This window comes from Candoia aspera, chromosome 3 (genome assembly GCF_035149785.1).
Source record: "Candoia aspera isolate rCanAsp1 chromosome 3, rCanAsp1.hap2, whole genome shotgun sequence".
In the NCBI taxonomy this organism is placed as follows: Eukaryota; Metazoa; Chordata; class Lepidosauria; order Squamata; family Boidae; genus Candoia; species Candoia aspera.
Window position 1 is genome coordinate 23,612,733 of NC_086155.1, and position 26,161 is coordinate 23,638,893.

At 39.9% G+C, this 26,161-nt stretch overlaps 1 protein-coding gene across 2 annotated transcripts; it reads left to right on the forward strand.

Annotated features, from left to right (window-relative positions):
- The first annotated feature begins 19,697 nt into the window (after window positions 1–19,697).
- SYS1 (SYS1 golgi trafficking protein) lies at window positions 19,698–24,608 on the forward strand. Of its 2 annotated transcripts, XM_063297144.1 has the most exons (4): window positions 19,698–19,907; window positions 21,430–21,706; window positions 22,068–22,135; window positions 23,101–24,608. In XM_063297144.1, exons 2-4 carry the CDS (start codon window positions 21,545–21,547, stop codon window positions 23,339–23,341), a joined length of 471 nt encoding a protein of 156 aa, XP_063153214.1. In that variant the 5' UTR covers window positions 19,698–19,907; window positions 21,430–21,544; the 3' UTR covers window positions 23,342–24,608. The 2 variants fall into 2 exon arrangements, with proteins under 2 accessions (XP_063153214.1, XP_063153213.1); XM_063297143.1 differs by lacking the exon at window positions 19,698–19,907 and having other exon boundaries at window positions 21,272–21,706.
- The last annotated feature ends 1,553 nt before the right edge of the window (window positions 24,609–26,161 follow it).

The following is a 26,161-nucleotide window of genomic DNA, read 5'->3' on the forward strand; positions in this document are numbered from 1 at the left end:
GTATTAAGAAAGCAGATATACAGTATATCTATATATTTGTTATTCTTAAAATATTTTATGACTGTATTGAGCATAACTTGTTTCCTTTGTAATACAGTCTGTATCTATGAACTTTATTTTATGCATTTAAATATATTTTTCTGAGAAGGGATTCATAGGTTTTACCAGACTCTCAGTGGGTCCATGGCACAAAAAGGTTAAGAATCCATGTTTTATGGCTATTTCATTTTTTTTTCTTTCTCTCTTCCCCTCTCTAAACTGAAACATGTCATTCTGGTGATCTTTGTACTTTCTAATTTGCATGATGTTTTTGTAGCAGGGCTCTGTTGGCAGCTGGTGTCCTTGCAACAAGTACGAGTAAACACTATTGAATTGTAATCCTGTATCCTAAGACTCTGTTATGTCCATCAATTTATTCTCAAATAATTGTTCCTTGCAAGAGGACTTACGGCAACTTTCAGTAGCCTGTAAATATAAAATCTTTCTCTTAATTTACAAATTTCTTTACTCATAGGGATTACTTCATATTGCTGAAAATAAATGCTCCAGAGGCAAGCTACCAAAAATATAGATTTAAACAAATTTTCAAAGGAAGGAAGCATTGTCTGTTAACTACAAAACTATACCACAAAATGAAAAGTGTTGTTATTGTGGAAAATATCCATTCATATTTTGTTAGTACAGGAACATGGAGAACTTAAAACGAATTCTAAAGACTAACATCAGATGAAATCAGAACTGTTTTTACTAGGACTTATGGATAACCAATTAGAAAAGACTTATGGAAGATTGATTTTGTATAGGGTAACTGCAGCAAGACTATTGTATGCAGAAAGATAGAAAAATACTAAAATACCCACAACGAAGGAATGGATTGTAAAGATGATGGAATTTGCAGAAATGGCAAAATTGACCTGTTTGATTAGGATTAAGACAACAAATATAGGTAGTCCTCACTTAATGACCCTAACTGGGACCGGAATTTCCATTGCTAAGCAAAGCACTTGTTAGGTGAAACATCGTTTGACCGCACCGCTAAGCAACGGCTGTTCCAGTAGTCCCGGTTGCAGTCATTAGGCGAGGACTGCACCATCATTAGGCGAGGGCCTCATGCTTCTCCTGCCCTGCCGCGCTCACCTCTGCTTCAGCTGTCCCACCTACCTATATCCCATTTCTGCCCTTGGCTGCCCTGCACTCTGCCACCGCCTACCCCTGCCACCCCTCACTGCCACCAGCTGACCTTCACCATCTTCTTCCTCCCGCTGCTGACGAGACACACCCAGCCAAGGCAGCTGCTGCTCTTGGCAAGGCCTTCATGAGCACACACTGCAGTTGTAAATGCAGGTGGGCTGCCAAGTGCCTGAATTTTGATCATGTGATTGTGGGGGCACTGCAACAGCCTTCAAGGACCAGTCATAACTACCATTCGTTCAGCACTGTTGTAACTTCAAACAGTCACTGAATGAATGGTCATTAAATGAGGATTACTTGTACTTTTATTAAAAACTTGACACCTCTTATGGACTTTTTGCTGAAAATGGAAAAATGAATTGGTAATTTATGGATTTACTGATTAAAAAGGGTTGAATATGGGAAGAAGTGAATTATGATGCAATTTTAATGAGGGAGGAAAGGGGATAAGTTTGTAACTGCTGTAAAGATCAGAAGTCGCTTCTTTATATTTTATTTACTATTTGTATTTCTTTTCACATTTTTTTTACTTTCTCACCACATTATCCCTTTTTCTTTTTCTTTTCTTTAGTCTTACTTTATATTATTTCATGTTTATCTTTTATCTCTGTGAAAAAAATTAATAAAAATTATATATTAAAAAGTGTCTTTCTGTAGTATCTTTAATGGAAATCCATACTCCTTTTTTATAGTGATTATTTATAACAGATTCAGTGGGCATTTGTTCCCAATTCAACATGCACTTAGCAAAATTAAAACTAATGGGGGGCATGCTAGAAAGTAATTACATTTGTTGAACTCTTTTACAAGAATAGTTTACAGAAAAAATTCCACTTATCTCTAAATAGATAGAGCTTATTTTCATTTCATTATATTGGTTATTTAAATCCCATTCCAAAATAATAATCAAATAAACATCAACAATACATCACTGAAAGAAAACAAAAGCAGATATGAACAAAAATGTCAGTAAAATATCAAGAGATAGCAATATTAAGTGTCCTAATATGGCAGGCTAGTGTTTAAAAGCTATTCTAAATGCAAAGTTACTATCAACTGAACATTATATGATCTTTGCATAGTTTCTATATTGGTGGAAACCTTGAAATGTTTGTATTATTTCAATTGATGCTTATATTTCCCCTGCTGCACATGTATCAATATTGGATAATTTATAGTGCTTTGGTGGCATAATATTTTTGGTCTAATACCCAGCATTTCTGGTTAAAATTGCATTGTTTTCTGGGCCAAGAAGGGTATCTCAGCTGCCACATTCCAGTACACAGTGAGTCAATGTAAAGGAATTTAGAGATGACCTTGGGAAGGTATGGAAGATCCATTAAGGAGAGACCTAGAGAAGTGGTTACAGAGTCCAGAGAATGACGGAAACATCAGAAACAAGGTCACCACCACCAGCACCTCAACCTTAATTTTATTTAGTATAAGATAGCAGAGAAAAACGTAGACTTTCGAGATTATGTTATAATACCCTACAACAATAGAGTAGTATTCCTTGAATCCCTGTGGTGTCTGTTCCTTGATTTGGCTGACTTCAAACAACTGACAGTAGGACTAGGATAAAACCTAAATTTGATATAATTTATATTTAATTAACGTTAACTATAATCTTACGCTCAATCCTTATTATCCAGGGGGGTTACGTTCTGGAAACCCCCCACAGAAACGGAAACTGCAGTTATTGAAACATACAGCACATCCTAGTGAGAACATGTGATCTATTATCAGAATGACATGGAGACTTGTTAACACAACAAACACCACAAGGACAAGAACACAGTTTCCCTTAGTGTAGTTCATGTAGACGCCGCAAAGTAAGGCTTTGAGACTTTTTTCCCTACTGTGCATGGCCGCATATAGCCGCATTGAGACCGCATATGATGAAAAATGGGTTATACTTTTATAGAAGCATATAAGCAAATCTGCAGAAAGAGAATTGTCCTAACAGCCAGGAACCACGCTGAGACAAGGAATAGGTCTCTAGTGTTTATTACTGCTACATTAGACAGAAAATCCTAACAAACTGAAGAAGCGTGGGAAAAACCCAGACAGATAAACCCCAAAGTTAAGGCGGGTCTGATCTGTGTCTCTTTGAATGGCTGCTTAACTCCTCAGTACTACGCATGCGTTTTCCCCCCTGGATAGGGCCCCCCTCCTGCTCACCATCAGTACTCATGACATCACCCTCCCCTCCAGATTCACATTCCATTTCAGCCCCCTCCCTTCCAGAGTTCCTTCCTCCCTCCAGGGTCTCATGAGAGTCCATCTCCCCCTCCAAGCTCCCATGGGAACTGGGCAACGATGGAAATTCTTCAAAGGAAAACTCCTCCAAGGACGAATCAGTGCTGCTCTCCAGGTCTGATAACACTTCTGGCCCAGGTGGCTGCTGCTGGAAAATAGCTAGATAATTAGAAGATTCTTCCCCCCTCCCCCTTGGGAAATGCAAGCCGGAGGTGGAGGGCTGCGGCTCCCCCTCCTCCTCTCTCTCTGGCCTCAGAGCCTCTGGCAGGGGTGGAGATTGCCAACTTACGAACTCCTCTGCTTGGGATTCCTCTGCTTGTTCAGTCAAGTGAGGAATCTCTGGTAGAGTGCGAGGCTTGGGTTTGTGAGGGAAAAGCTGATGGAATAGTTGAACCAGCACTGGTGCATGCACATCTCTGGCATTTTCCCACATGCGCTCTTTCTCAAGGTACCCTTTCCAGTGTATTAAATATTGGATGCCCCTTCCCCTCCTCCTAGAGTCCAGAATTTCCTCGACTTCGTATTCCTCCTCCCCCTCCACAATTACTGGAGGTGGGGGTAAATCAGTGATGAAATCCATGGAGATTGTATCCCAAGGCCTACTGGGGGTGGGTAGGGGTTGCAAGAGTCCTGTGGGCTTCCCTGGGAGAGGCTTGGCTCGTCTACAGGTATGACAAGAAGCAACGTAACCCTTTATGTCTGCAGTCATCTTAGGCCACCAGTAGTCTCTCAGAGCTCTATGGAGAGTTTTGAAAACACCTCCGTGGCCTGCAGTTTGATGGTCATGGCAAAGTCTCAGTACTTCTTCCCTCAATGAGGGGGGAATGTATAATCGTCCGCTATACCAGAGGATTCCTGCCTCCACATTAAATGGGGAGGCAGTGTCTTGCGGGCCCCTCTGGAGGTCATCCATCCTGGCCCTGGCATACGGGTCCTGTTGCTGCTGAGCTCTGACTCTTGTAAATAGGTCCTCTGCTTGTCTGCCTGCTGCTAAAATCTCTGTCTGGTTCCCCCTCATAGACTGCTGAAAGTTGTGAGGTTGTAATATAGTAGCCTGTACCTCCTGGTGAGTAGCGGGGGTTGCCTGAATGGATCGAGACAGGGCATCTGCCAAACAGTTCTGTGCCCCAGGAACATAAGAAATAACAAAATTGAAACAGGAGAAAAACTGGCTCCATCTGATTTGGCATGGGGTGAGGGATCTGGTGTTTTGTAGAAGCTGTAAATTCTTGTGATCGGTGCAAACTTTCACAGGAAAGGTTGCACCTTCTAGCCAGTGCCTCCACTCTTGAAATGCTGCTTTAATTGCCAGCAACTCCTTGTTAAAAACATCATAGTCATCTGGCTGAAGATGTTATGGAAGACGACAAAGATTTTGGCAAGGATGGAGATGTTTCTACTGACAGCAAGATGAAAGCAATGCCAGGCAAAGATTACATTTTGGGGCTGAAGTGGTTAAAGCAACAGTCTGAGCTGCAAATTAAAAAGGGAATTGTTTTTCTGAGGGAATGTTATGGGAAAGAAAAGGATCTGTTCTGTGGGAGGTTTTTTGCTGAGAAGTCTGAGTTTTTAAGGGGGGCAGTTGGGCTGTTTGATTTTTTTTTAAAAAATGCCTTGTGTGTAATAGGGAGATATGTAAATGTCTTGGTATATTTCAAAGCGGGGTAAAAATTTAAGTAAGTTTAATTGGATTGACAATGAGGCTATTATGATTTCATTTCTCTTTAATGATTTGGATTAAGATTTATTGGATTCTTTTTAAGGATTGTCTGATTTGTAAGATTTATAAGGTACAGTATCTATAAGGTATAATAATAATTGCTTGGTTTTTAGGTTTAATCGGGTTAAGATTGTTGTAGTATTATTAATTATAAAAGTAGACAATTTAAATGTTTTTATAATTTGATTTTTATTATAGTGGATAAAAATATATAGAATAGTGGTAGGAAGGAAATAATTAAACATTTTTTGAGGGGAAGGAAGTTGATTTAGAGATTTAAATATCTCTCTTTTATTTATAAGGGGAAGGAGCAATTGCATTTAGTGATTAGTATATGTGCTAATGGAATGATTTATAGAAATAATGTGATCTTGGTTTGATATAGAGTAAGGGATTGATTATGGAAATTGCTGTATATTTTTGTTGTTGAAAGTCAGAAGTCACTTCTCTATGTAATCTTCAAAATTCTTTTTTCTTGTGTTTCACACTTTGTCTTTTTGTAGTTTTTTTTTTTTTGCTTTTTTGTAGTTTTTAATCTTTGTTTCAAACTTAATAAAATTCATAAAAAAAATTCTTAGTACTTATTATCAGCCATACAAGGGGATTTTGAATTTCAATATTTACATTGAAATTTCAGGTTGAAAAATGCAAAGATCTTGGTTTCTCAAGTCTAACCAAAGTGATAAAAAAATAAAAAGATCACTGACTTGAGGCCAATGAGTAATACATGAAGTGGGAAATCATCTTAACTGCTGATGTGTTTTCCAGCCTTAAGAGATTTGCATGAATTCAGTAATTTTTCCTGAACAAACACTGAAGGTTTGCATCTCCATTTACAGGTTGAGACCTTTCAGGTTACACTGATTCTTGCCATATGGTTGTGGCATATGGTTTTCAAACTAAGAATATGAATATCACTTTTCAATCAGACAAAACAACTTGTCCTTCAAAGTCACCTGTATAACATTAATAATTCTGACTGTCTGTGAAGAAACCTTGACTATGCCTAGAGAATATGACTTTCATAAGCATAGTCAAGGCTTGTTTGGCATTGTTGCTGTAAATAGCAGAGGTGTCAGGAGAAAGAGTGTGAAAACTTCTTTTTTCAAGGCTATCTGCCATTAAATTGGATTTTAAAAGTACAGTCATACCTGGGATTCCATTAGAGTAATATATAATATGAATTCTTCTGCTCAAACTACCTATAATTAATGTTTGAAAGGCAAAACAAAAGAAAATCACTTCAGTTCACCTTCCTTTTTTCAAAACAAACAGGAGTCTAGAAATTATGTAAATTCAAAGCCGAACTTTTTACAATACAGTATAATTTTTAAAGTATGCTTAATCTTCCCAACTTGCTGTTATTTTGAAGAAAGGACACTATATATTTTTTCTTGTGAATGGGGACCCGAGCCATTTCAGTTTATGCTGAAAGCTTCCCTCTCAATTACCAACACCTACAGAACATGAAGGGATTGTTAACGGAGTTGTCAACTGCACCTATATGGGCAAATGGCAGTCCAAGGAATAAAGTGTGAGCCTTCAGATCATATTGGGGGTAAGTTCTGGACCAGATCCTGTGCTTCTGCTTCTTCAAAAGAGAAGTCACCAGTCTGCACATGCTTTTTAATATTTTTTTTCCCCAATTCAAATGCAGTTTCACATTCCAAGTCACCACTGAAAATTTTGCCTCCACCAAACAAAACTGCTAAAAGATCTGAAAGACAACAACCTTCACCTGTCTGTTCTATTGTAGAGCTGTGCTGGATTAAGTCAAAAGCCAATGTAATGCAATGTTTGGTTCCCCCAGAATTCAGCCGGTTATCTCACTAATAACAAGAGGAAGGCCATAGCAGTCTCCTGCTATTGCTTGCAAACAACTGGTGTTAGGGGGGAAAAAAGAACTTGCAGACTCTGTTTCTGAAAATAATGCACAGAGATTAAATCTTAGTACTTTGGATTTAACATCCAAGTGTTATCTTTTATTCTTTCCAAAACAACGATATGTTAGAAAGAAAGTATGCAAAGGGGCTCAGAACGCTATCCAGCTAAGCAACAGTGAGGTAACTCCCCCAAAACTGAAAAGAATGCAGTAAATGTGGTACAGTGAGAGAAGCTGGCAAAAGAAATATGGGTTGGAGCTGGCTTGGGGTTGTGGGGAAAACATTCCAGAAAAAAATCCCCGAATGATTCCCTTTGGGAGAGGCAAATGGGTAGCTGCCTGAAATGCTGCCAAATGCCCCATCCTCAGCCCCCTTCCTTCTCTTCCTGGTCATGTGATCCAGAGCAGAGCACATGCAGCCTGCCCTATGCTTCCCAGTGCACACATAATACCCAAACACAGAGAGATGTAGCACAAGGGGAAAACAAAAACACAGACACAATAAGCTACTTCATTGCACCGGAAAAAAGGCCTCTTATGGCCACTGCTGGTAAACAGATTGGAAAGAATTTAAAAAACCCTGCTCTGCATTTTCTTTAACTTGTTTTTTAAAAAAAACAAACCCACAGGAATTACGCAAAGGATCTGGCCTTCTGTTCAGAAGATGGAAATATGTAACATCCACTGCCTTGTCCAACAAAAACCCAAACACATGACAATGAGCAATGATTTTCTGCAGTTCTGCTACCATACTAGTAGTACGCAATATCTTTATTCCATAGAACTGTTGGCATCGTGTAATCAGTTCCTCAACTTTGAGGGATGAACATGTAGATTTGGAGCAGAGGAGGAGATACCAGGATAAGAGAATGGTCTCAGAACCAGTTTTTGACCTCACCAGCCTTAGGAGGGGGTATTTTTGTACCACTACAAAACTATAAATTGGAATTATAGCATCTTATGATTGAGCTCCTCCCACTCCTATTGCAAAAAGGGAAGGCAAGATCCATTGCTTAAATATCAGGAATGAATAACCTGTCTCTGGCCATCAGCCAAACTTCATTCTGGGGAAGAAGAATAGGCAAGCCACAGGGGATGATGGAGCACAGAAGGAATATGTGGGGTGATGATGCAAAGGAAATGAGAGTGCATTGCACAGAAGAGATTTATGCGAGGTGGAGAGTATGGGGAGAGAGTTTCTTGCTTGTGAAAATGTATTCAAACTTTTCTGTTTTAACATAAAGTAGTGTTTGTTGTCAGCCTAAAAATGAGTAACTGCACCACCAGTGTTTGGCAATTATGTGACTGAAATCTGGTAGTGCAATCAGAGGGGGGGTCCAGAAATTGCACAAATGGATTTTAATGACATTGTGTGGCTTCAGAGTCCTGCATTGCCCATTTCTTGTATAAGATAGCGTGTCATCACGTGAACATCCACTTGCCTTGAAGTAGGTGCAGCTCAGACACCAATTCTCAGAATTTCAGCTCTCTGATGAAGTGCTTGGGAGAGAACTAGAAAATGGAAACTAATTGCTTAAAAAAATGTGCTATAAGGGGAAATTCTGTGGTTTTGTGGTTCTTTGCAGAGCAGGCTGAACAGCTGAGATGGGACTTTCCCAAACAGAATGGTTGATTACATCAGAATCTAATTATCTGAAAAGGCCTGTGCCAGGCCTTGTTGCCTGGAAAAGCCAGCAGCCACACAGGTGGGGTTTTCCTCCTTCTCCATACCTAAGGAACTTGTAGTCATATTTAGAAAAGGTGCCCACACATGTCACAGTTGTGTCACATTCAAATTGACAAAAGGAAAAGGGAAGCTGTGAAATGTGACATAAACCACTTGGGAGAATTCCCAACACAACAAATTAATCTTGCAGAAAACGGTATCAAACCTCTCCTTATGCACAGCAAACCAGGAATATTTTATCTGCCTTCCTGAAAGTTGGGATTTTTCTGAATAAGTATTATTGCTGGACCTTCCTTTTCCCTTCCATACACACAGAATATTACTCAGTTTCCTATCCCACATTGCCTTGGAGTTATTCCTCTTCATAAACCTTGGCATCAGAGTTATTTTCCTAAATAAATTATTACAAATAAAATCATAGAATATAAAGGTTTGAAATAGAAATTTAAATAACTCACAATTAGCACATGCACACCAATTAATTTAACATGCTCCCTATCCAGTGGTACATCTTCTGAATAATAAAGAAGTAATAAAAAATACAACACATGTAAGAAAGGCTTCCCCAACCTGATGCCCTCCAGATGTTTCCAAAGAAAACCAGTGTTTTCCGCACATGTCAGGCACTGCCACTGATTCCACTTCTCAATCCCTCAAAAGCTGTTTGAAAATGACCCACCATCTGCTTCATTGCTGGTGGACCTTGCAGGAAGCAGGACCCAAAATCGTTGCTCACCGTGAGTTGTTGCAGCTGTTTTTCTGTGGCAGCAACCATTTCACAAATAGAGGAAACTGAAAATCTTGTTAATTTCATACCTGTTCCCCACCAGTACAGCCAGAGCTGTATGTGAAACTGTCAAACCAGCCTTCCCTTTAAAGCAAGGTGGGTGATGTTTGAGGAACTGGGGACCACAATTCAGCCTTCTCGCCTTCCAGAGGACTGTAGGAAGCCATCCAGTGGCATCACTGGAAGAGGTGGGGCTGAAATTTTTCTGGCCATTTCTTCCTCATTCTTGGTGGGAATAGGAACGTCAGGTCTCTGGGAGGTAAATAATTCTCATTCCCTCCCCGCTTAAATGTTCCAAACCATTGAAAAAATGGATAAAATGGCTTCATTGGGGGACAGCTTCATTGGGGGACAGAGATAGAAATGGGAGTTGTTTCCCCCTCAGAAGCTTCCTGCTCCCTTCCCAGCTATGAAATCGTCCCAGAATGTGAAAAACTGGCTGAAATCAGCACCCTGGAAAGCAACATTGGGGCATTTTCTGGTGCACTGAAGGATGGGGATGGAGGAGAGAGAGACCTCCCACTCCCAACCCCACCTTCAGTTAAAAAGGAGAAAGAAGCAACCATGAAAAATCACCACAATGAAATTTGGCCAACTTGCTGTCACAAACAGTTTATAGGTCATGGCCACCTGTGTCTTGCAGGAAATGACCTGCCTTTAAGCTGCAGTTCAACAGCATTTCCATATGGAAACCAGCTTCACAGCAATGCCTCTGAGCTGAGCCAGAAGTGAACCAGTTTATCTGCTACAGAGAGATGACAGAATGGTTTAACAGCAGTGCAAAGCTAATTCAGAGCAAGCATAAACATCTGGTGCGCAAGTGCCTTTGGACTATATTCCTCATCACTTCCGTCTCTGAAGGTAACAGAATGGGGAAAGCTGACACAAACAATATAAAACAATTAGGAAATTTAAGGCATGTGGACATTTCAAGGGATATACAGACTAACTCAACACCAGTAAGCCAGAAGAATAATATTGACTATATTAATCTCCCTCATAGTGTACATTGAAGAGAAAAGTCTGCTTTTTGAAAATGCTATAATAGCATCTAATGAGACACATTATTGAATCTGGCAGATCTCATGATAATTAATTCCATCCACTTGGGTTGGTCATGTTTAAGACTTGCTCAGGGAAGACTATATAGGAATGGATATTCTTCCAGCTATCTCAAACCCAAACTGATGCTATGCTAGTTAGGAGAGATGGAAGTTGTAATTCAATCCAATCTGGAAAGTACCAGGTTGGAAAAAGAAAAGGACCAAATTGTCATTTAAAATGTATGCTGAAATAAATGAGTTCCATCCCATGTACAGATTTGGCATGTATACGTTATGCTCCACCCGCATTGAAGCCACCATCCCTGCAGTTTTACCACCCCCATTCAGTTATGCAGGACAGGGATTCTAGTAGTCAGAAGAGGTTGTCTTAGAGCTCATCCTGTCAGTACCACTTATGTGAAATACACAGGCCTTGATTTGCCTAAGTGAAACCTAGCCATTGGAAAAATCACATCTTGTTTCAATTTTGCACAGCTGAAGTTGTTGGAGGAACCTGCTCTAGCTTTCATGCTGCCAGATGGCAATCCCCTTGTGGACTTGTAAGGACTGTATTAAAGGCCATTTTAGTGAAGGGAATTGGCCCAGAATGAAGAGGGAGACAGCTTTTTTCTGCTTGGAGGCACAGTGCTTCTGGAGTAACTGATAGGGCATTGCAGGTAAACTGAGCTGAAGCAAGCACTGAGTGTGACCCAGCCAAAAACATTATCTGATACCCCTTTTTTTTCTCTTTTGACACCCTCTTCTCTTCTCCCAAGACAAGTAGGTCTTAAGTATGCCTCTGATCAGATCTTCTGCAGATGGTCTTTGGGATTATATCAAAAGCCACAAGGGATTACATTGTTGACTCTATTATTTTAGGATGCCTATGACTTGATTAATATTCTTTTCTGTAACTCAATTGCAAGAGAAAATGAAAACTAAGAAGAAAGTGGTTGCTTCTTTTGCAAACCATCCCATTCTCAAGAGCTCTCCACAGACTGAAGGTCTGCCATATTCCTCTAACAAGTCAAGAGACTGTTGTCACATTGATGGAAGAACTGACTGATGATGAAAACCTGTAGAACACTGTCAGACAAACTCTCTTCATGACGTTCTCCAAGCCTAAACTGCAGAAACACCCAATCAAATTTGTCAGGGTTGTAGTGAATGAGAAGTCTTGATTTGTTCTTCCCTTTATACAACTGGATAAAACTAACCAGGAATGGATAGCCTATCATGATATTTATCACAACATCATGATTTTGGCTGCTTTACATTCCTGTCTCATTTGGTTGCAAAGAAACAGGATTCCAAGTTCAGACATCACAATAAGTTACCCCTTCCTGGTTTACTTTTTTGCATTTAGCTATATAAATTAGGAATTCTGGTTCATTGTTATATATGATTATTCACATTTCTAAGCTTTTTGTCTAATGCATTAGAATCATCTAAAGAAGGAAGGAAGAATGGTGAAACCAGCTACTGTATGGGTTTTAGTTAATGATTTATCAGAGGCATCGACAACCTGGTACCCAGTACTTATTTGAGATTTTAAGTTCCATCATCCCCAGTCACTATAGACATTGGGAAATGATTGTGAGAATTGCCCCAAATACCTAGAGAGCATCAGACTATTTGCTAGATCAGACCAGGCAATTTGAAAGTGTTTGATATGTTCAAAGAGTTGCTCCCCATGTCAAGTGACAATGGGCTTTTGTGACCAAGAGGAATTTCAAAAGTAGTTTGTGAAAATCCAGCCCAAAATTCCACAAACTTATATATAGTTACCAACATTATAGCACTAATGTTTGTAAACCTTTGAGAGAGCTTCATGCTTATTACCTCAAACTAGACAGGATGGAAATGAAGAGAGAATTTATTTAATTTGAAAAAGTAGGGCACAACCAATACAGAGGTAACCTAGACACAGGTCCTTTGGTCATATTAATGAACCCCACCTGCACAGGGAATTCCAGTCACTTTGGAACTACCTGCTGTGTGTAGTAGATCTGCATATAATTTCTGTTTCAAAGAAGATAATGAGAGAAGTAGGTGGGGCTCAACAGGGTTTTGAATAGACATGGCATTCAAGGCTTAGAAGTGCATGAACAAAAGGACCACATTTATAGCACACTTTTCAAGAGGTGAAACTATTTCACAGTCATATATTACTTATTTTCTCCTAGCTTTATCTCCACATGCTAAGTCTGATCATATATTGTAATGGTAGAAGACAGTGAATTTTGTGAGAAGAGGTCTTTTCTCACACAATGCCAAGCTTCAATGATACGTGCATATATTTCTCTAGACGTATGAGTATAGAAATCTCTTTTGAGTGTGATTTTGTGATAAAATCAAACAAGTTGCAGCAGGATTTATATTTAGATACCCCTTGACTGTTATACAAAAATAATGTCAGAGTCAATAGTCAGAAATATTATTAAACATGAAATCTAGATCTGATACATGCAATAAAGTAATATGCAGTTTACCATAAAATCATATAGCTACCAGGTTTATTAAGGTAATTTTCAAACACTGATTTTTGTTCAGGATATCCCTGGAAACTAACCCAAACCCATGCTTCCTTTTAATCACACTAACAATATTTCCAATTGGCCTGTGAAAAATGATACTTCCCTCCCTCTATAAAGGCCCATTTTCGTTTTAGGAAGCCACCTTCCACAAGGCGGATAGTGTGTTTATTGTGCCTTAAAGCTTAGAGAATCTATTATCCCTGTAGAGCAGAAAACTTAAACTCTTTGTCACTATATGTAATTCTTCAGTAGTTATATTATTACATATCTATGCTATTTACTTTATGTAGATAAAACCAGCAGAAAATTTAAAAAACAGAATTGGAAAACGTTTGTGGAGTATTGAACATACGAATACTGAAGTCTTCCTGGTGAAACACTTGTTATGGTATCAGCATACCACCTTGGATTTTTCCTTTGGGGCTTCTAGAGCACCTAGAAACTTGTGCAGACAAAGTTCTACTTTACAAAGAAGCTTGTTGGACATCAAGATTACAATGTCTGCCTTCCTAATGATTTGACTCCATTGCACTGACCATATGTATCATTTGTTTCCAGGGGCATCATGGGGAAGGGTGTCAAAAGGTCAAGATGGTGGCCAAAACTATGCAGCTGAAGCCCCACCCTTTTATGTCACATTTGTGAGGCATGTTAAAAGGGGGGGGGTTGATTTTGCAGTTGTGGCTGCCATCTTGACTTTTTTGACACTACCCCATATTGTTTTTGATCCCTGGAGCTTGGTGTCCAAGTTTTCCAAAACATATTTATTTCAGGATTAAGGTCTTTAACATTCTTTTTACTCTACAGTTTCCAGTAACTGCATATATGTTGCAACTGGGCTTTTCTTCCTTCTGTATAATTAATGGGCTGTTTTTACCACAGCTGAGTGAACCCCATGCTTTAAATGTCACTTGTACAGCAATACGCAAGTTATATTTTAAAAAGAAACTAGGCCTAACTTAGCAAGTCTTGGTGGTGGTTTTTTTTTTTTTAATCTCCAGCACAGAGATACATAACCATCCACTTTGTGTAATTGTGAGCATTTTTACATTATTGCCTTAAGCTTGTGGTGGCATGGATTGTTGCTTTTTTACTTGTTAATCTGTATTTAATTTACTTGGGCTATGCTTACTGACACTTTATTTTTGTCCTAATAAATCATTTTTCCCTTCTAAGTTTCACATCAGCTTCCAGAATTCCACCCTATATTCCCTTGTTTCAGGATTTGGTTTATTTATGCATAGTCTTCACTATTTCACACTGGTTAATACATAGCTCCTGTATGTGTTATTTGTACTTATTCCACCAATGACTGAATTGTGAGGCATGCTGGGAGTTAAAATTAACAATAACTGGAATGCCACAGGTTGTCCATCCCTCTGCTAAGTCATACCTAAAGAAATCACATTGTAACTAGCATTACTCCCGTAATTCCCCTGTATTTGTTTGGCTGATCTAGGTTTCAAGCCAATTGGAAATGCGGCCAGAAGATTCTGCAGTGGAGACAAGAAGGAGGTGGGGCCAATTAAGTTGTGCCAAACCTTCAGCAATTGCCTAGTTGTTAACTCTTTGTACCACCAATCCCATGAGACAGCTTTTCTTTGTAAATGTAAATGATAACATAGCACATGGCACACTGCCTTGGAAGTCTTAGGCTCTAAAATGGATCATCCAGAGGAGCTGATTCAGTCAACCAGAAAAAGCACATGAAATAATCTCTACAGGAGTTGGAAGAGTCATATTTGCTCCTCCCTTCATCAATAGCATGGGAACAAATTATTTCATCATTTATAACAATCCAAATTATAGGCGTGTTACTAGAAGCTGGAGGAAGCTGCTACAATATTAGAAAAGAAGAAATAAAACATCCTGGACTAAAAAAATAAGATGTCCCCATAATCAAGGAGCATTCTGAGAAAAATTTGCATAACATTAGTTACTCAATACTTAAAAATAATTGTTGTTCCAACCAAACCAAGAGTATTTAATAAGAGAATTTGCCACCTAGTGACAGCAAAGCAACATGACATCAAGATAATTACAAATATTTCAAGGCAGGATTTGCCCATCATAGACCATGAATATAGCTGGTTTAATGTGCTTTCATCTAGTCTCTGAGACAGTACAAAAGTTTGCTGACATAATATGCTCCACCTACGTTGTTGGTCTCTTCTCTGCTTTAGTAACGAATTCAGTAGGTTGTTAGAAAGGTCCTGGTCAAGCGCTTTTTACAGCAATTATTGTTCTAGCAGTGTTTCTCAACCTTGGCAACTTTCAGATGTGTGGACTTCAACTCCCAGAATTCTGGGAGTGACTGGAGAGGAGAGTGCCTGCAGCAACCAACAGGAACTAGGCAAATTGCAAAGCTTGTATTAGGAGAAGATGGACAACACTATTTCCACATCAGATCAGAACACCCTGAAGTTAGCTGGACTTGGGTATAGACTGTGGATGAGAAGAAGACTGTATCGTGCAGCCATGTCTCTAAAGAAGGTTAGTGAGGCATTTTCAGGTTGAAGTTGGGGGAACATGTAGATGTGCCTCTTGATACCTTGAAGAGAAGGATAGAAACAGAGAGAGACAGTGTATAATGGAAAGTGTCTCCAACCAAGAAAAGAGATTTAGTCTTTGTTCCTTCCCAAGCACACAAAGTAAGATTCCAGAATTACTTGCAAAATATTTTCAGGATGACTACTTATTTTCCCCACCTTGCCTAATAGTTCATGTATCAGTCAGCCTTCATTATGGATGTCCTCTACTTCCTTATTTCATTTTTGTTTCTCAATAGAATTTGAGTTCATTGAACAAGACTGACCAGGGTTTAATCCCAGAATCTATGGTTACTACATGAGCTTAGTCTTCAGTTACATGGGCAGCAATCCTTTCTTTCAAACACCACCTTAATTTTAACTATGGTTTACTGAATAAATCACAGTTGGGCTCAAACCATGCTAATATAAACCATGGTTTACAAGCTATAATAGTTAGATTCATGCAACATACTAAGACAAATCAAACAACTAACACAGTGGCTGAACATATTGAAGTGAACTGCATAACTATGTAATCTCTCCCATGGAAAGCAGTAATTGTCCAGGGCTTCCAATTTTGATTGACAGTTTCTGTCCCAGATATCAGGCTGGTGTCCTGCTGATCACTTGCTTATGAAGTTCTTCAGTGGGATATACTAGAAGCTGGATGCTGAACCTTGTATACCAGCCTCCCAAACTGCGCAACCTCCATATGTGCGAGTTTTAACTCTCAGAAATCTCAGTGATATCCTGCCAGATGGGAAATTCTGGAAGTACCCACATCGAGAAGACTTCTGGGTATAAGGACTAAAGCAGGTGAGGCAGGGTGCTACAATTCTCAGACCAGGCAGAATCCCTATGTCAATATATCTCAATTATGTCTGTTTCTCATGACCAAAAAGAGAGGCAAATTATCTGTGGACTGAGAAAGGCCAAGATTTAAAGTTTGGAGCATAGGAATGTGTGTGTGTGTATGTGTATACACCTCGATTGCTATGAACTGTAAATCTTTTGCATATTACTTCATTTGGTTCTGGAGAGTTGTGATTTATTATCCTGCTGTAGAGAGAAGTCTGACCCCAGGTTGGAGGAGGCTGTTAAAGCTATGATCACTAACCTTTGCATAGCCTCCTCAATGCTGATTACTGGAGCAATTGACTTTGAGGCAGTGCCTTGATTAGAAAAAACAAAGTACTCTTAACTTGCTGTCTCCAGTGCAGGAGGGTTACTTTGCTTTTGTCTCTTTACCAGAAATGCCCATGGAAGAGCTGCCTTGACACATGCAGGAACTACTGAATGCCAATGGCTGGCTTACTACAGAGTGGCCTCAAAGGGTTACTTCAGTTAAGGCTTTGATAAACATGCCACTTCAAAAGGTTTGCACAGCCATTGGGTTCACTGCAGTAATCCGCCTCTACACGAAGAGAAATGTAGATCTAAAAATCATTGCCCCCATGGCAGTTTTCTGGCTGGGCCTCCAGAATGAGGCTGGCAGAGTCACTGCCCTCCAATGAGGCCAGTGATTGCTGCTGCTGCTGCTCCTGACAGGGGTAGTGCCGGTATGCAAGAGTTGCTCCAGACAGGTTGTAGCCAGGCTGAGAACATCTCCCAAAGGTAGAGATTACTGGCCCCTGCTGCTACAGATACCAGAAAGAAGGGGAGGCAGACAGTGCAGGAAATGTCCCAACTGTGGAGCCTCACTTGTCATTCTGTAGGGTCAGACACTGTAGCTCATTGACAGCTGGCCCAGGAAAGATGGGAGGGAGAGCGGACTATGGGCAGCAGCTGCAGAGCCCAAGGTAAATACAAACCCCATCAGGTGCAGCTGAACTGGGAGAGGCACAGCCAGAGCAGCCTCTCCCTGCAGGAGCTGCTGATGTGCAGCTGCAACCTCAGGCAGGCACCATTTGCTTTGTTTTTCTGCAGAAATGGGAATTTTGTCTTCTGTGACACTAACACTTCCCTGACCCCCCCCCCCCACCACCACCACCACCACCACCACCACCACCACCACCACCAAAAAAAAATGTGATTTGGTTGCTGGAAGAGGTTCTGTTCTCTCCAACAGCCAAAACAGAAATCGCCATGGAGGCCCAGATACGAAGGCACTGTTCTGCAGCTGGCCAGCTGGAGCCCAGCACACTGCTGACCCTTTAAAGATAACTCCTCCGTGTGACCCAGAATGTTCATATAGGAGGTTTTCTTCCATTTTCTGATGGAAAACAGCATTTTCCTGCCAGGTAACCTTGATCTAGTTTCAGCCTACCTCAGCAGCCAGCTGGATCCAAGATAGAGGCTTTGATGTGAGGGCCCATCCATGAATAGTAATCAGGCCATCTTGAAGGCAAGGTAGAGAGGTATGTGAATACACCTGTGTTCAGATAAGCTACCTGCTTGTTTAGTCTGTGTTTATTTTATTTTACATGCTCAGTTCAGTTTATGCCCCATTTTCATGTGCTGAGAGCATTTAAGAAAGTCCTAACTGTTGAAGGGCAACTTCAAAGCTTTCCCTTCTTACAGCTCTTTATTTTTAAATCGGGCAGCACTTTAAGTAGAGGATGCTTTCAGATAGGGCACTGTCCTCCATAAAAGGGTTCACTTCACAAGATCACAGCAGCAACTGTTTACCTCTCTTGAGGATTTTCAGAGAGATTAGAGAAGTACCAATCTGGCAGCCAGATCCTTTATATCTTCAAAGGTAAATGTCACTGTTGCTTCCAAGCAAACATGCCCAGGTTCGCAGATTCAGAAATTGTCCTTTTAATTAATTCTTCTTTTGGGGAAACTGAATCCATCCTATGAGGGTACAACTAAAACAATCTTGCTTTCTGGTAACACATTTCTACATCAGTCAGCACACATTCTGCTCCGTCTTGAATAGGTTGATTCATCTGCCTTATGATTCAGATCATTTCACCTTAATAAATTATTACTAGTACTCTTGACTTTGAAACTTCTTCCTCCTTCCTTCTTTCCTTTGTTTCATCATACAGTGTTTTCCAAAACTTTCTTGTTTCTCTTAATAATGGAAAGATGACATGAGGCTAGCTGGAATGGGGAAAATAATAAGCCCGAAAACAAAAATATGGCAAACTAATGAGAAGCGTTTTTTTATGTATTTGTTTTCACAAATACAGTAGGTATAACATAGGATAGCCTTCTCCAGTTAGATTCCGTATTGTTTACTTGCAACCACTAAGTTATTTGACACTGCTTTTATTCTGGGATGTTTTTTTGACTTCCCACCTAGGGTACAACTCAGGGATTTCCTGATGGTCTCCCATCCAATGACCAAAAAGTCGTATCCTGCTTAGATTTTCAGGATTAGCATGTTTCTACTATCTTGGCAGTATGCTACAGCTATTTAGTGTCCTCCAGTTGTTTTGAATTTCACATTTGTCCCATGGGGGTTTAGATATTCTAATCCAAAACATTGGGTGGGGACATTAAGTGGACTCTCCTATGGGACACCAAAAAGAGGTTTAAGTTTTCTCTCTCTACTTCTTCAGCTTGGAAAACAACGATCCAAAGAAGTAGGTTATTTATTATTGCCCGGTGGGGACGTGACGGACGTAGGAAACGAGTAAGGCTGACTCAGCTCTGAGTTATCCCCGCCACTCTAAAGCTCCCTAGGAAGCGATGCCGCTGAGGCTAAGAATCCAGGCAACATCCCAGAGATGCATGAAATAGAGAGTAACACACTGCCTGCACCTCTGGGAAAACATGAAAACATTGTATTATCCATGTGCACCCTTACCCTAGCCCTTAGCTCTGTTCTGATGCAATCATAGTCTGTTTACACTGGAAATTAAAACCAGTCCATTTTACTTTTTTTAATGAGCACCTCTTTCTACTAAATATTAAGCCGTAATAAATGAATAAATTAGAGCAAAATATGTCCGTTTAATTCTAAAAGCACTTCTAGAAAAATGTAAAATAATTTAGATTTTTTAAAAATATATTCTCTAAATTCCTATCTCTACGGCTCAGGGACATCATAGGCGCCACGTTTCCATGTTCTAATGTCACTTCCTGTTTCTGGCTGCCTTTCTAGGCGCGCGGGGTTGCTTCAATGGCTCCTTGGAGCGGCGACCTTGTCTCAAGTCCCGTTCTTTCTAGGCGGTTGGAGGCCGCCTGACTCGATGGTTCGACGCAGGGAGTCAGCTGCGGAGACAGGCCTGGTGGTGGACGAGCCGGAGTTGTCGTGGCTTCTTGGTCTGGTTGAAGAGAGGCGAGCGAATTTGCGGAGACCAGGGAGGAACTCCGAAGGGTAAATCGGGAGGATCTGGGGGAATTGCGGATTTGCCGCTCGATGCCTCATTCGTTGGGGGCGGGGGTCGTGAGAAGAGGTTCGGATGGGCCTCTTTAGGATGGCGCTTCTTCCTTTCGTTTCCTTCCCACTGACAGAAAATTAGCAGGAATGCTTTCTCCCAACACGATCTACAACTATGGGGTGGTTTTTCTTCTCTTTTCGTTTTTTTAAAGACGTGGGAAGCTACTTCCTTTATTTTGGTCTTTTAAAGGTCTGGTTTGTACAACCCACGAAGCCCTGATCCGGTTTGTAGTGTGTAAACCGTGGCTTGGAATTCGGGAACGGAAAACCCAACAGAACATGTGAACCATGTCAGAGGGTCTGTGGTTGGCTTTACAAACCTGACTAGACCAAATCCAGCCCATTATGGCTTAGGGTGCGTTGTGAATCCAGCCAGTTGTAGTTTGTTGCATAAGCAATGGTTAAGTTATTCATGGCTTAGCATTATACATAAAGCCAGTGTTTGGAATTGTATTTCCATGGAGCAAGCCCTTTGCTTAGCATCTTCTTCCAAGGTTAGCATATGTTGATAGTGAGAAGGTTGTCATGTCTGGAGAATTGAAGTTTATCAGGCTTCTGACTCTCTTGCTATCATGTGTGATGGTGGCTGGGTTCCTACATCATGTTAAACCATAATGTGGTGGTTTGGGGCTTAACATAATGCAGGAATCCAGTCACTGCGATTGGCAGGCTGTGCTTTTTGGCTTTGTTGTATGTGAGCGCAGCTATTGTAACTTGTAACGTAAGTCTGATTGCAGCAGGGAAAGGGGGAAAAAACCAAATAGATAAATAAATTCCTGCGTTAGAATAATATGTGAGGCCACCAACTGATGCAGCTTTCAAAGTGCATGTTCAGTCTCAAAATTTGGACTTAACAAATGCTGATCTCTGAGAATTTATATAATGTCTTTTGGTTTTCCATTATATTCCACAGACACAGTGTCAGCTACTATGTATTCTCCTCTATAAAGAAGCGCTTGGTGTCTGAGAGATTGCATTTTGAATTACCGTGTCAAAAACCTGTTGGGTGGTCAATGTCCTAACCCAAGTATATAGCAAAATGATACAGTGCGACCTTCTTCATAAGATAGTTGGGAGAATGAGCATGGCAGGGTCAGTTGAACACTTTGCAAAGGATGTAATTCTGAGTAGATATGCATAGAGAAAAAACTGCAGTCTAATGCACTTATCTACAAGTCTCACTGAATGCATTTGAACTTATTCCTAAATGAATATGCAATATGGATTGTTATTTTAAAAAATTAAATAGACATGGTAGCTGAAGCTGTCTTTCTTTCTACCAACTTTCCTGTGCCACCCTCAGAGTCAGTGGCCTCACTTTAGGAAGCTGTAAGTAAACTGGAAGTATTGTAATTGGCAAAAAGATGCAATATAATTCTTCAATTTTGGAGGAGAGATACATTGGAGGGCCTTTTGTAGGATGTAGTTGGAATGACACACAATATTTGTTTCCTTTCAGATGCTGGTGGAATCACTCTGCAGTCTCTAGACAATGCACAAGCATTTGATGTTTTAAGACATCCCTGGTTTTTTTAATACATATTGCATGCAGCCTATGGGCTGCTTCTTCGAGAATGGCTCCCCAGTTCCGCAGTTACGTTTGGGATCCTGCTCTTATCCTTTCCCAGATCCTGCTCATGCAAGCAATTTATTACAGCAGTCTGGGGCTTTGGTTGGCTCTGGTAGACAGTCTGGTACAGAGCAACCCTTCGCTGGACCAGATTTTCAGTTATGAGGTAAGTAGTTCTATTTTGGGTATGAACAAGGACAAATCCTGACCAATAAAAGAGGTATTAGGCAATGGGGAAGGAAAGAAACTAGAAGATTTTTTAGGAGGAATACTGAAAGCTAATGTATAACTTCATAGATTACTTTCCATATCATTTGAATTTACATTTCTGGCATGCATAATAAATCATTATCGGTATGTCAAACGTTAATTTGCACTGTTTCAGCATTAAAATGAGTTTGATTACTTGTCCAAATATTGCCTCTTGAGCTACAGAGCTGCCACTAACAGGATGTATCATTGAAGCCAATAGATTGTAGCTGGTTTACAGTTTATTGCAATGGCTATTTTTCTTTGTATCTATACAGGTTTTGGGATTTGCCACCTCTCCTGGGAGACTTTCCACAATGGCATTTATCCTGAATGCACTCACCTGGTAAGTCAGTGTTTGGATGTATACTTCTGACACCCTCAAACCAAATACCTTTAGAGTGATGAGCTGCCTCTGAAGCATTCAGATAATCAGTGCTGAAAACTGAAGGCTAAAGAAAGTTGGGACTAGGCATTTGATAAGATTAGCTAAGTAGCCCAAAATATTTGACTGCCAGGTGGATGGACTCAGCTACAGAAGCAATGGGTGCACCTTTGGAATCTGAAGGACCAGGTTGGGAACAGAGTGTCCAGGAGAAAATCTATCTGTGTAATTGCTAAGAGTGGACACTGACTTGACCACACATAATCAAATCAAATTGGCTGAACTGCTCAAATCCTGTGGGGATTTCATGAAGAAGAGTCTAAGGAAAAAATATAGAAGCAGGACCATAGAGAAAGATAAAGGTGAAGTTGATAAGTTATAAGGCAAAAAATGAAATTGGAGTTGTTCAAAGTGCAGTAAAGCAAATAATTTCAGGAGGGAGAATATTCAAGAAAGATGTGCTTAAGAGTTACAGTTTTAGAGATGAAAAAACACATGGTTTTAATTACCCAAATATATATTTACCCTTCTAGACTTTGGAGACTGTGGTAAGAAAAGGCATACGTATAGAACAGTTAGAAGAGTAAGGAAATTTTTATATTAAAATTTTATTTTGTTTTCAGCTACTGATTTTCCAAAGGGCCTAAAACTGCTGAAATATAAAGGAGAATAGAAAATTTTTATCTTTGGAGTCTAAAGTTTTCCTTGATTTGTTTGGTTCCTTGCTGGCTGGGGAATTCTGGGAGTTGGAGGCTACACATCTGAAGGTGGCCAAGGTTGATCAACACTGCTCATATAGCTTGGATAAAAGTTTAAATGAAAAGTCCTTCCATGAGTTATGTCTTACATAGCTTATATAGAAAGTAGGATGTTGCAGGTGATGTATCTAAAGATTTGACATAGAGTTCTTTTTTTTTCTTCTACAGTGCCATTGGTTTGCTGTATTTCATTCGGCGGGGGAAGCAATGCTTGGATTTCACAGCCACAGTTCATTTTTTTCACCTCTTGGGTTGCTGGATTTACAATGGATACTTTCCAATAGCTTTGACCTGGTGGCTCGTACATACTGTGTGCACTGCGCTCATGGCTGTTATTGGGGAGTACCTCTGTATGCGGACAGAACTGAAGGAAATCCCATTAAATTCAGCCCCCAAATCCAGTGTCTAGACCATCAGACACTGTGTTTCTCCATCAGTATCAGCATCTTGGTGCTAGTTTGGGATACATGGAAATGCAATTGAAGAAATCCAGAGGGCCTTAAATGTATTAGCTTGAAGACTGACATTTGCAATACTTTGGTAGGCCAAGATGAATATAGTTTTTACATAACTCATTTTTATTACCATGCAGGCACACCCAGTTTGCCAAAGTGACTTAGACCAGACTCAGTGTTGGATAATAAAGCATAAAAGACATGGGAAATGGACTGATTTTGAGAATTTGAGAAGCAAGCAGTGAGTTGTGATCACAGCTTCCCTTCTCTATGGTTCAAACAGCTAACTAGTGAGCTTCAACGATTGCACAATTGACACTTTGTTCCCTTTTATCTCCCATATATCTGATGTTTGTTTTAATTCCACTGTTTGAATTAAGGGATCAAGGAGATCAGAAAGGCACAGTACTATTGTTCGCTTGGCTGCTCAGATTCCAGAAAGCTTATTAACAGCAAAGAGTAATGTGACTGTATTTATTGGATTGAAGAAATTATTAATATTTTATTTAATGACCTCAACTTTCCATCGAAGCTTTACAGTGTATTGATCAGGCTAGATTATATTACTAATATGACAGTAGAAATGAGTGTGTCATCAGTCTGGAATACAATTCAGGAAACCATGGCCTAGAAACTTTTAAACTACTGGCTTCAAAAAGGTGAATAAGGACTAACCACTCTTGTTCACAATGCATGGCATAGAGGGGTAACTGCCTCTGGTCACAAGCAAGTACTGATTTTTAGGCTGGAGATGCTTCAAATGAGCCTTCTTGTTTATTACAATGAATGTTTTTTCTTGAAGATTCACTGTTCATAACCAAGGATAATGGATTGCAGGGTGTTGTGTGGGGCACACAAAAATAGGATGGTTAACTCTTTTTGTAACTCTACTATTGTCAAGATAAACTTGTTTTGCATATAATTTTAATTGTCTTAGAATGGAACCTGAGTAAACTGTCTTCCAGAGCCAATATTGTCTTCCTGTTAAAACAAGGGTGTGAAGGGAAGGTTCATCTGTAATGCACCCAGGGGTAGCTGTAATTTTTATTTTTTTTAAACAAAGATCATTTCTTTTTTGGATATATCCCACAGTTTTCCCTTTGAACATAAATATTTGAGAATGCTAATAGTTTGTATGAGTTACAATTGGTAAGTTAACACTTGTAATGATTAAGGTGAATAATTTTGGAAAATGAACTTTATAAGCCATCTCTCAAAGTGCTCTTGTGGGATCCATTGATACCGTATCAAGAAACCCAAAGGTTCTGCCAAAATAGCATCTTCTGTTCTACATACTCAAGTATTGATTTGGGCAGAGGGAATATCTTTCCTTGCAACATTGTTATAATTGGCTAACATAGGCAGGTCACGCTGTCTTCTTCCAATGTTAACATATTGTACTGTACAGTATGCATTGTTGAATATAGTTGCATTAGCATCACTTCTTCCAGTAGATGGCACTGCTTTCTTTTGAGTCCATAATGAAAGAGACTGCAGGTCCTGTTGTAAGCTGTGTATTACACAATCGGTCTGCAGTACTTAGGAGCATGTGTACATATGCACTTAATGGATGCATTTTCCTTTGGGAGTATCATAATAGCATACCTATGGCAGCAAAGGACATCTGAAGCCATCTCAACGAATCTCTGTAGTCTAGCATTGACTAAATACTAGAATCTAATTAGACAGTGGCAACCTAAGGACCCAGAATTTTTCCACTCCCATTACTTGAGAGTTATTTATCAGACGTTATCAGGGATTCGCGGCCCTTCTTTGACATATTGATAAGCTTTGAAGAAAAGCTAGGGTGCACATTCATTCATTTATTATCAAAGGCTGTGTTTGGAATTGTCACGGGTTCTTTTTAAACTATACCCAGTTTGATTGCCTCAGGCTCAAAAGATCCCCCAAAAGCACTGGACCCTACAACAGTTGGAGTTTTTATATCTCCCTGTAAGGGTTGGGGAAATGTTTTAAACAAAAAAGTATCTACACTACAAAAGTGAACCTTACAAATATCTATGTGAGTGTTTTCTATAGCTATTATTTTAATATCCTATCTTATACTCTATTACTAATGAAACTACACCATACAATGTTATCCTATTATTACTTCACTATACTCTATTACTTCTATGCTATACTATTACAGATATATTCTAACTATTATTTTTCCACCACTACTATTACTAGTCTACTGTTACTATTGCTAATATAGAGCTTTAGTACTGGGCAGCTTATACAACACGTGTACCTTCTCAGTGTTATTCTGGGCTTTGCCTCCTCTTGTTCTTTTCTCTGGACTCCAAAGTCTTTGTGAGGAAAACAAAACTTCTTTTCTTTGGCTGCTTTCTTTATTGCTGCTGTAGAGCTTCCAAACACACACATCTTATCTGGTCTCCACCTCCTGTTTCAAGGCTGCAGCTTTTATAAGCCACTCTGCCATCCTGCCGCTGGGGAGAAGGTTTCAAATAGGAGGGGCGGGAGGCAGCACAGGTGCCTGCAATTTTCTAGCAACCTGCTCTTCCACATGAATTTAGGGCTATGTTTGAATAAGGCAAAGTGAAGAAATGGTTAAAAAGAAATGGGTTTGTTTGAAACTTATTTGACCGCACCCACTTTTCCATAAATTGACAGAACCCACAAGCAAAATATGCTGCTTGTAGTTGGAGACTGGAATGCCAAAGTTGGAAGTAGTAAGGAGGAAACTGAGTTGGACCATATGGCCCAGGAAACCTAGGAAATTAAGCAAGATAATGACTCAACAGTTTCTG